Genomic DNA, 11665 nt, shown 5'->3' with positions numbered 1-11665 from the left:
GTCCCCTGCCCTCAGCGAGGTACATCCGTCAAGCAGAGGGAGCGGCAGGCACGGAGGAGCGGTGCTGAAGGAAGGAGCTGAACGCGGCCATTAGGCAAAACCATGAAATCGAGACAAGCCGATGGTCACAGATTATGAGGAGGTGTAAGTGCGTGCGAGAAAGCGAGCACTCTGAAACTTCAGCCAAGAGTAGACTTGCAAGGGAAATCCAGCTTGTCCTGCTTAACCTGGTAAGAGATGTTGCCAAGTAGAGAGAAGAAAGAAAATGCACCTCGTGGTCGCTTTACATTCAAGTAATATGTAAGCTAGTAACCCCGTTTTAAAAGGGTGCCAAAGAAGCATTATGAAAGTAACTTCCAGGGATCTTTGCATTTAAAAATAAAAACAATATTAAAACTTAATCTAAAGTCAATCTGGCATCTTTTCAAGAAGCCTCTAGTAGAGTTGTGACTCATTTGTGGAAGAAACAAAGGCAATTTCAAGCTTGGAACTTACCTTGCTATCCATGGTACTTGAAGAGTAATCCACAATTCCTTTTGAGAAGTACATAACCTAACGGGGTCACTAACATGCAGGAAATACTACAATACATGTAATCATTCTAAACACAAAAGTAAAATCTGAGGGACCATGTAATTCTGCATGTTTAAAACAGATGTTGTATTTCACTATTCAACTACACTACAGGAAAAGGAAGCGGCACAGAAGTACTGCACATAAAAGGTAGGTTTCACATAAGCATTTTGACACAAATACCGAGTTTCAGTAGGTTGTACGCATATGAACTGCATTGAAAAGAACTCATTTGGGGAGTGGAAGTGATGCCTAACCATTAACCAGATAAAACTGTTATTTTAAGAGGCAAAAAAGAAAAAACAAACCAAACACGGTCATCCAGCTGTACCAGACTACTCTCTGTTTATATTATTGATACCAGTTTGATCCATAATGACATGCCTATTAACACCACCGTACGCCGCCCATGCGGTGTGGCCATGTACCTGTGTGTCAGTCGGCCTGTATGACCATCCAATGCTCCTACACAGGAAGATTTATACAACATGAAAAAGCCTGACCTTACCATAATATAAAAGCCAACAGCTCCCGGTTTTAAGTGTATCCACTTTCTACACTACTACTCCTGCAAACAGCTCTGCAGCATAAGTGAAAAGTACGAGAGGTCTAACGCTTCCCTCTCAGTAATAGGAAAGCATTAGTAGTAATAGAGAGGAATTCAGTAAGAAACTACACTTACTGTTCGGGGCCTTCCCCCGGCCCACAGCTAGAGCCACAACCATCTAGCTAAATCATTAACTTTTAGTGCAGGCTCCTGGTTAAAAAGAAGGTAGGAAGGAAACACCTAAAATCAGAAAGACTGAATCAGTATGTGAACAGGTTAAATATCCCATGAACAACAAAAGAAGTCCCCTCCCAAATTAACAGCTATATAAAAATATATTATTCTTGGTAATGGATCTTACTTGTTCATGGTTTCCCATTCCTCTTCAGTGCATGCTAATGAAGACAGCAATTCTTAGTATTCCGTACTCACGTATTCCAACTAACACGTGGCAGTTACACAGAACGACTATCAGGAAACTAAGGACATAGGTTAGGTTAAGGTGTTAAGCTTCGTTCTGCCACAAGGTCCAGATCAGTGACTGGCATACCCAGTGCTGTTGTATAAATATCGCTGTTTTTTCCCCTCTTTGCACTATGTGTAACTTTTGAAGTATCTTTCCATCACAGAATGGATCACACTTTGCACTGAATACCCAGTGGCAACATACATGCTTTCCTTATGGATCTCATTCTCTTCACTAACATAAAACACACAGCATGTATCAAATTGCATATTCAGACAGGGAAGTGTTGTAATGTTGGCAAAAAAGTCTTTTTCTACCCCAAATCTTCCAAGTGCATCTTGAAATAATTGTTATTGGATGTTGAAAGAAAAACAATAAAAGAAAGTTACTTTTTGTGTTGAGAATCTCTCAGCAGCGTGTAATTTGTGTTCTACCCCCCAGTGTCACAGAGACAAAATACATTGTTATCACCGAGAAGTACTAACACTAATTTGAGTAAGAAATAAACGTTACAAGTGACTTTATAAAGCAACACTGTGCATTCTGAAAGAGGAAGATTTGATGCGGTACTTGCGCAAGCCAAGTCAGAGATGCTACAAGTGAACACAGCCTCCTTCCACTACTGAAGAAAACATCAACTTCCACAAAATTAATATTTCTTTCTGCTTTTAAATACTGATTTACCTGGGTATTTAACACTCCAGCTTAAATTTTAGATGTCTTCCTCACCCAGACTCCTTTGGTCTCCTTAGGAAGAGTACAAGCTTATGTCCAATGCATAAATAACATAGACGAATATACAGCTTTAATTTAGGGCAGGAAAAAATAAGCTGAAGTTCCACAAGTTGAGCGTTCACTGAAGAATCTCAACAAGGATGTTAGGCAATCTGTCATCAGTGGCATTACAGTGCAGTGGCATTACAACACATTTGTCACACTTGGCTTGTTTAACTACTTCTAAACACAGAGAATGCTGTATTAGCCACACAAAAAGCACTCATGAAGTTCACTCTCCCCCTTCTCTGCATTTCCTACAAACAAAGCAAGTTTTGAGTTTATTCAGAATTTGGAGACTTTTTGGTAAATACTCATGCAAAACTGTGTGGAGAGAATAGGGAAGTAATTTCTTAGGGTAACAAGTTTCGGGAAAAAAAAAGAGGAAGGCTGTGCCATGTCACTACATAAAACAAAACATTCTCACACAAACTCAAGCACAACATAAAAGTAACATTTGAGCAAACAACATTTCGTGGTGAATAGTATTACAGGGATGAGAAAGAACATATTTGGATCACATCTGCATTTGCAGGCTTTAGTCACCTGATATAATGCAGGAGGTAGTTTTTAAAAAACCCACCCTTATTTGGGAACACTTGTTGATGCAGAATGCAGTGTTAAATATAATTGCATGTTGCACAAGACTCTGAAAGAATGTCAGCCCTTAAATCAAATATATACATTTTTAATATCTGAAATATTTACAGGGTGGAACCTTTACACGATCCCGTTTGTTAAGAACAGTGTTTTCAAGTGTCCTCTCCAGATACAAAGAACTAGTAACTCAAGGTCACAGTTATGTTTTCTGAACAGGTCAACCTGTATCCTTCAGTTAAATACAATATAGAGATACTGGAACACCTTTACTTAATTTGTTTGCTATTAAGAACTGTTTAAAAATTAAAAATGCTTAGACAGTTTGCTCCCTGGAACACAGTCCTCCTGCAATTGCAACAGCTCACAGCACATTATCAATTTGTCTTCTTACCCAGGTATGAGATAAAAAATGCAGTTTACAGTACATCTCATCATTTATACCATATCAACCTATTTATAAAAACCATACAAATGAGGCAGGAAAATATCACTCTGTGTGTGGACAACAGACTGCTTACAGTAGAAAACAAAAGTCAAGGCTAATTTAACAGTATGGATAAAAACAAAACTTCAGCTTTGTTTGAAAACTTATGGTTTAGTTTTTGTCAACTGCTATGGTCAGTTACATCCACATAGGTTGTTGGTGGTTTTTTCCTAAATACTAAGAAAATGTTTTAAAAAATAGTTTGTTTTAAAAAAATCCATCTGATTATTTTGGAGACAGAAGAGATAATAGGGAAGGGCTAAAATGAAACTGAGCAGAAGGTATCCTAAGTTTAAAAAAAAAAAATCATTAAATAGCACTTACTGAATTGAGGTCCTGCTCTTGTTTTAACTGAGCAAAGAATAAAAAACTTCCTGCAGTTTGCACTTTCTAGGAGAGAAGCAGAGGATCTGCAAGAGATTAAGTTCCCAGCTTCGTTAGTAATTCTAAACGGACACCAAAGTACCCAGACTACTGCTGGTTCACATCAGAATGAAATGTCTGAGGGAACTCCTTTTCCAGAGTCAGATGAGGGGAATGAAATGAATGCACAAAGCTGTTCAGTGAAAGCAGCTTAAGCCACTTATTTTTAAATTGTGTTCTGATCATTCTTTAAATAAAAAAAGGGAGTGTGGAAAAAAAAAAGAGCAGTGATAAATTTGCAGTAAAACAATTTGTCTTCATCTGTAACCGATACAGTTCCACATTAAGTGCAAATGTTTTGCAAAACAGGGGCTTTTCTTCTCTTAATATTTACAAGAATTGGACTAACATAACAAAATTACTAGAGAGCATGTACAGTAGCTGCAGCTTATAAAACATACCGGTAATTGTACCTTGTGAATTATAAAGAGAACCAATGCAGGATTCAGATAACTAACTGATAAGGGTTAAAGGGGGGCCTCAGAGCAGAGGACAAAAAAATTCACATTTTCTACATAAAAAAATACAGGTCTCAAGTCTCTGAGAACAGAGAAAATTTGAAGTCTTTGAATGATGGAAAAAAAAAAAGCGCCCAAAATTGAAATGAAACCCTAGAAGCAAGGAGAGTGCTTTATTTCACTAGACCAATCTTCTTCGCTTCTGTCTCGTATATCAACAACCTCCACATTTTGACTATGAAAACTTCAGCCTCTTCATCTAGTACCTGTAGGAAATACACATTGTATAGATTACTTTTTAGGTTAGGCATTCCAGTTATAAAGACTAATTCTAGACACATCAGAACTACAAAGCAGAGGTAGTATAATCCAAGTTAAGCCTTTGAGGGAGGCACTGGGTAGGTCTTCACTGCATTTGTCTGTCCTGCATTTATCACCTGACCTGACCAGACTTGACATTAGACTTGACTCTAATGATATATTTATAAAATGCAGCTGTTGTGCACTAAGAGATAAAAGTATCAGTATTCTAGTCTCCAGAAGTGGCTTGAGAAGAGGCAAAGGAATGGCAGGCCTGGGAAGAATGCAAGAAAAACACAGACGTGGTATTTTCCCTTAATTCTCTCCAACTCTGATCATTTTCAGCTTGAAACTGTCTTGGATATTTATTAAGTAATCTCTCGATGGATTTCTCTTCCTTGAATTTTTAATCCAGGCTTTTCTTGAATCCACGCAAACTTAGAGCATGCACAACATCTCTCAGGAAGTTCCCCAGGTCACCTACTAGTCACACCAAGAACAAACTACTAACTTCTACTATGAAGCTGGTTCCTACCAACTTCGCCTCCAGGTTTCGTTATTGGAAGAGAGTGAACAGTTTAGTTTTTATTCACCTTTCAGAGTATGAAAACATGGTGAAACAGTAGCATTATTTCATAAAGTTCCTCTCTTCCAACACCAGGCAAAAAAGAACTTTCACTCTTCTACAGAAAAAAACCCTTTTGCTCATTAATTAGAAACAGACTCACTAACCCACTAGTTGTAATAATCCATTTACAAGAATAAGACAGGAATAAATTCTGTCTACTGCTAGTGACAGAATCTTTGTTTCACATTTCTGAACACTAAGAAATTCTAAACAGGGATCAGTCATTTCTACCTAGATGCTGTAACTGCAAAATCATGCCTACGTTACCATGTTTAACCCAAAACTGCTTTCATATCTAATGCATGGTTTCTATGCATGTTCTATGAACACCAAGTATTTCTGTTATGGATTCCTACTATCTTGCAGAATTGACTATTAGCTTCAGTATAATGTAGAAGGTCTATCAACTATATGATTTCTGCTTACCATGGCGACATCGTCCAGTATGCTCTGTGGTGAACTGTGAGCCATAACCTGAAAGGAACAAATGTTTTTAGACTGAAAACTCAAGAGTGAACCATATAAACATCCTTGGACAAAAAGCAGTCCCTTCTCAAGAACTGTTAATGATTTGTACCTGCAAAAGGTATTAGCAATTCATTAATTCCCAGTATTAGCCAGGGCAAAAATTAGTATTAAACTACATCAGATCCTGTCATAGTGAGACTAGTTTATGGCTAGGTACTGAGGAACAAGTTCCGGGAAGCTCCAGAGATTCAGCAGGTCCTGTATTTGCTGGCTATTCTTGCATCTCCAATTAAGCTCTCCTAATTTAAGGAATAAGCTTCCTCTTCCTTCAACAGTGAACTCCTAATGGAGGACAAAGGCAAAATTCATCTCGTATCACTCTTCATAACTGAATTTTCTGTGTGCCTGTTAATTTTTTACTGTTTCATTTTGTTTGGGTTTTGGGGGTTTTTTTGGTTGTTTTTTTGTTGTTGTTGTTGTTTTGGTTTTTTAGGTGTTTGGTTTTTTTGTTTTTTTGTTTTTTTCGGTTTTTTTTTTTTTTTTAAGTCCTCTTCAAGTCTGCACGTAGCCTGGGTTTGTTTGATATGTATGGTGTTTTGTTTTTTGTTTTTTGTTTTTTTTGGTTTTTTTTTTTTTTTTTTTTTTACAGAAACAAAGCAGTTGTCTTTTAATACCAGAAAAAGTTTGGAGGTTTTTTGGGGGTTTATAGGAGGTTTTGAGTTTTGTTTGTTGATTTATATATACAAAAAATTTAAGCTTGGCAAATATTCAACTTTGCTTTTTAACTTCTACTAACTACCTGTGCCACAAAACTATCACTTGCTTTGCCTCTGATTCCGTAGCCCTCAAAGATAAATTGAGACAAGCCATTATGAATTTCAGTACCACGAAAGCTAAAAGTTTTTGAATTTCCCTATGGAAAAGCCAGAGTTGTCATGACAGATTGTTACTAGAATTTACTGTGTGATTTGATGGAAGAAGCTACTCAGAGTTTAAACTACTCATGCAATGGCTAAAAGGTACAGCAGAATTACTTTAATACTAATTCTTAAACCTCAGTGTTGCTTACTACAAAAGCAACAGCAGTTAAAAAGCTTTTGAAGAAGTTAATTTAGTTAACAAAAAAATGCATGTAAAAGCAAGCTACTGGATTTTTTCCCTGAATTCACACAAATCTGGTTTTTAAGTTAAAAATGTTAATGGCAATGAGATATTAACTCTGAAATCAAATGAGAAAACTATCAGTTAAAACAGCTGCACTTGACAACTCCTTATTTCTTTATCCAGTTCCGTATGTTTAGCTAACGGATAACAGAGAGCATCTACCATGTACATAATGTGGATAAACACTGAAGGAGGCAAAACATTCAGGTACATCCTGATTCCAAGTACACCAAGGGTCTCTGCTGACCTATATCACGATCATACGGAAGCTAAGAACAGACTGCCTTCAATACAAACACTGCAGTGATTGCTGCAGCTTGAACAGGGATCAAAACCCAGGCTTCAAAGGAAGTAGAAGATACCAACCTTAGAACAAACGAAGTCAACTAGCGTCGCTTCTTCTTCACCAATATATTCTATTATTTTCTTGTTGATCCATGGTCTAATTCGACGTTCCATCAGTGTCTGGAGAAAGAAAGAAAGAAAAACCAAACCAAAACCACTGTAACTTCCATGAACTTTACTGTCTTGAAACAACACTGCCTGATAGGAATCTAGAAGACCCAAACAACTGTTTAGAAGAAGAAACATTTTGCTATCAACGAGGTAACCCTTAGGAATCTGGCATCTGCAAGTATTTCTTGTAGCGATTCAAACACATTTTTACAGGATGGTTTTTCTCCCTTCCATACTAGACAATTTGTAGCAACAATTCAGGAAAGACCAAATAAAAATAAGCAGGCATACTTCAGAGAAAGTATTATATATGGACAGGAAATACAGTACTCAAGGTTTATTCCATTCGATGTGATGCTGCTTTGTTTCTCCATTCAATTCCAAGGTTTGTCTGGAAAAATAATAGTTTGTTGTGAACGGTTAAAATAAATCAACTTACTGAATCCACAATTGACCAGTCAAGAGGATAAGCAAAGAGCTCTGGTTTTGCTGTGGGAATCTTCTCAATGAGACTCTTAATATGTTTGCGTTTTTCTTCTGTATTGACACTGCCTTTGATATTGCTTTTATCTTCTTCTCCATAATCCAAGGGGACAAGTTTCCTTTTCCGGGGCACATCATCACTGTCTTCATCATCAAATTTATTGAAAACACTATCCACAGCAAGCTTCTTCCTTTTTACAGCATTGGGCTGATTAGGACTATTGCAGGCACCTACAAAAAAAAGAAGAATAACATATTCATAAACTGCAACTGATGCTAGTTTGCTCTTCGTCTATTTCTTGAGGAATACTGGTTTGTAGGTTGTAAAAATGTCTGTGAATGCCCAGCATTAGCGTTTTCATCTCTCAAATTCTTATAAAAATGGCAAAGAGGTAAAGATCTCAGAGTTCATTCATGATTTTTGAAAAACAGAGTCATCTTTCCCTGCCCTGAAACCAATGAGCACTCTCACTGAACGAGGTCTATGGCATGAATTCAAACCTTAGCAGAGGGAGAGCACAGAAGTGAAGGGTTGCAACGAACTGAGCTGTAGGAAAAGCTTTAATCAGTTAGCCTAATATCTTACAGTCTCTTTGTTCAAGATCTAACACAGTGTCAGCTCAAACTGCAGCCCCAATATAATTTAATCAAAATAATAAATGTACGAACATCCTGGAATATAAATGTCCTTAGTTCTGCTGCTCAGAACAATTTTTTTTTTATTTTAAAAATACCAGGAAGTTGCCAAAGTACTAAAGAACTCTACCCTCATGTTCCATTTGCAATTGTCATAAATTCATTGTGCTACTCAGAGGAAGAAAAAATAATCTAATTTTCAGTTTTCTTCTTTTGAAAGGGTCTGTGTGAATAACTATAAGAACTCTCTAGGGCTTAAATCTAACATATACTTGCATCAATGGAAAGTTAGCAATGAGTTTTAAAAGAGATATTTAGATATCTATTAAGGTGAAAGAGCATGTGGAAATAACTAATCCCATCTCAGAGCATTCCTAAAAAAATTAAGCCTTGAGGATGCCAACCCTCTCTTTCCTCCTCCAGATTCTGGAAGAAGAGAGATCTATAAAACATATCTTCTGGATAGCAGAAATCAAGCACAGCACCTGAATAACAACAGCTTGATATAACTACATAAACCCACAATATATTTGGAAAACTGTGTGGCTACTCAGCTTGGCATTTTCTTTTTCATTCTGATCCCATATGGAACATTAAAATAAAACGTAAACTTGCCCAATTTGAGGCTGAGTCCTATTTTGGGGCGATGCTCCTCCGGCTGCTGTTGATCAGGTGAATTTTCATGAGGTATAATAATGCCACAGGGAGACTCATCACCAGGTGTGTTAGGGGTTGCATTTCCACTAGCAGAAGAAACAGATGGGGCAGAACTGATGGGTCGCAAAGTTGGTTTAAGGCAGGGCTTTTGTTCAGGCTCCTCCTCCTCTTCCTCTGGCTCTTCTCTTTTTTCCTCTTTCTCCGCCTTTTCTTCCTCTTCCTCCTCTGACTCTGGTTCTTGCTTTATTTGTGGCTGCCTGCGCCGCTCAGCCTCCTGCTCCATCTACAATGAAACAGACAGCAAAAGAGAAACTTTCTCAAAAATAGCACTGTTTGAAAAGAATCTAAAGACCCCATTTCCTAAAGAAGTGTCTGTTAGTCAAGAACAAATACACCCAACTACTACCATTACAATGAGAAATACTGATTAATACAAATTTTTTTTCAAACTCCATCTAAATGTAAATTTGGGAAGTTTTTTTTTGTTTCCAGTGTTCTTACTGCTTATCTGAACTTTTTTTTTTAAAAAAAAAGTGAACTGAGAAAAAATATTAACTGTCAGATCTTCTACACAATTTCACTCAATACCCCCAGAATACAAAGGGCCTTTTTTTTTTTTTTTGACAGACCAACAGCTACTTACCCTCTGGAGTTCTGCATCTGGATCTGGGTGTCCTTCTGCCAGAAGGCGCTGCCTAATTTCTTCTAATTCTTCCTTTTCCCTCTTCCTATCCCGTTCATCCGCTTCCATCTCTTTCTCCCTGTCTCGTAGCCTCTTCTGAAGAGCACTACCCCTACAAAAGATACAGATTTGGGACTTCAAAGAACATTCCAGTAAGACCATTATACCATGATACAATACCTGATACAGATGCATCTTCCACTAAATTAAAATAAGATTCCTAAAAACATCTGGTGTCCTCTGTTTTCATAACAGAAGAACTTAAGATACCAGCTCCCCAGCTTACTATACAACATTTACCACATTCTCTACATCTGTTTAATATGACTATCTTCTTAGAAAAAGAATTATTTTATAGTAAAAACTTGACAAGAACAAGTACTGCTAAATTCATTTGGTGCCAATTTTAGTTAGTGCCATGCTGAAGGATTTTCCCCATCCTTTACAGAGTTAACAAGCTCGTTCTTCATACAATTTACAGCTTCCTTGTAGTGAAATTTTTTAGAGGCATGTTTGATCCCTTCTCTGTGACCCCACCACCTTATTTTGGCATTCACTGACCTCTGCTCCACCTCACCTATAAGTTAAGTCATAGGAAGGAGAAGCTACTCCCAAGCATTAACGAGTAGCAGTAAGGTGTTTCCCTTTTCCCTTTGGCACTTATCAAATGACACTGAAGTAAGTCAGATTATTACACAACCCTTACATCACCACATAATGAGTCAAATAGAAACTCCACAGGTCTTTGCCAACAGGCCTCTCAACTGTGTTAAAATGAAGATTTTATTGCTAGGAATCAATACAAAGACATACCTGTAGTATTTTGGATCATCTCTGTCATCATCATAATCTTCTAAGAATTCTTTTAACCGTTTGGCTTCTTTTGCCTGCAAGAAATTGAAACATAAGTAACATAAAAAAATATTTCTGGTTTTCTTTCAAAGAGTTTAAATTTTGTTTTGCTACAAATCTGACACAAATACAGGTAGCAGGTATAAGTGCGTGATGATCAAACCACAGTATTTTGTAGCTGCTACTACTCATTCTTTTGCTTTCGCAAGTCCAAGCCACTCTCAATAGTACTCCCACTTAGATCTTCTGTTTCAAGTATATTAACTCTTTTTCTTTGTATAAAAACATACCTTTTTTTTCCCCCACAAAATGACAGCGCTATCATTATCCATAAAAATAATGTTCCATTCTAAATGGGATCCAAAGAAAAAGGGGGGAAAATTACAAGTAAAACTATAAGCCTTACCATTTCCCTTCTTCTTTCTTCTTCCCTTTCAGCCTCTTTTTCATATTCTCGACTTTTCTTCCGTTCTCTGATTTCCCAGTTTTTAAGACGCTACAACAGAAGAAAAAAAAAAAACCCACACAGTCCAATCTCAAGAACATTAAGAGCAGTGGTACTCCTTAGAAGTTAGTTTAGATTATTGTTTAAAACCAAATGCATTAAAATTAAGCAAGTTAGTTATTTGTAATTTAAAATGTTGGAATAAGAAGCCTAAAGTTGTTCTGACAGTGATTTACATATTCTGCCCTAGTTCATGTATTCAAAGGATTAAAAAGGTATTTAGGAAAAAGAGCTGTAGAAGAAATGACATATTTTACAGCAGAAGACTTATTATCACCCCTCAGAAACATTTTTTTCCATAAGGAACCTTAAAACCCCCAACCTACCTCTTGATATGCAGCTTCTTTTTCACGCAGTTTCCTCTCTAGTTTTCGGCGTTCATAGGCATCTTCTTCATCTTCTTCGCGGTCCCTCTTCTTATCCTTCTCGCGTTCTCGTTCCCGCTCGCGTTCTCTTTCCCGTTCCCGTTCCCTTTCCCGTTCTCGTTCTCTTTCCCGCTCTCGTTCCCG

The 11665-nt window shown here is 37.3% G+C and overlaps 1 protein-coding gene across 2 annotated transcripts in view; it reads right to left on the bottom strand.

The window, feature by feature from the left end:
• Positions 1-3912: 3912 nt before the first annotated feature.
• Positions 3913-11665, bottom strand: part of RBM25 (RNA binding motif protein 25) — a 25172-nt gene continuing 17419 nt past the window's right edge. For both annotated transcript variants that reach the window (XM_010145553.1, XM_010145554.1), the window contains 9 exons: positions 11483-11665; positions 11058-11147; positions 10613-10686; positions 9761-9911; positions 9076-9400; positions 7781-8055; positions 7252-7350; positions 5680-5727; positions 3913-4591 (listed from right to left, as the gene is read on the bottom strand). The exon at positions 11483-11665 ends at the window's right edge or, in 1 of these variants, runs on beyond it. In XM_010145553.1, the coding sequence (XP_010143855.1) occupies positions 4499-4591; positions 5680-5727; positions 7252-7350; positions 7781-8055; positions 9076-9400; positions 9761-9911; positions 10613-10686; positions 11058-11147; positions 11483-11665 (1338 nt within the window). In that variant the 3' untranslated portion in view covers positions 3913-4498. The remainder of the gene's footprint in view (positions 4592-5679; positions 5728-7251; positions 7351-7780; positions 8056-9075; positions 9401-9760; positions 9912-10612; positions 10687-11057; positions 11148-11482) is intronic.

This window comes from Buceros rhinoceros, unplaced genomic scaffold (assembly GCF_000710305.1).
Source record: "Buceros rhinoceros silvestris isolate BGI_N320 unplaced genomic scaffold, ASM71030v1 scaffold35721, whole genome shotgun sequence".
In the NCBI taxonomy this organism is placed as follows: Eukaryota; Metazoa; Chordata; class Aves; order Bucerotiformes; family Bucerotidae; genus Buceros; species Buceros rhinoceros.
The sequence above is the reverse complement of the archived record's forward strand: the minus strand, read 5'-3'. Positions and strand labels throughout refer to the sequence as shown.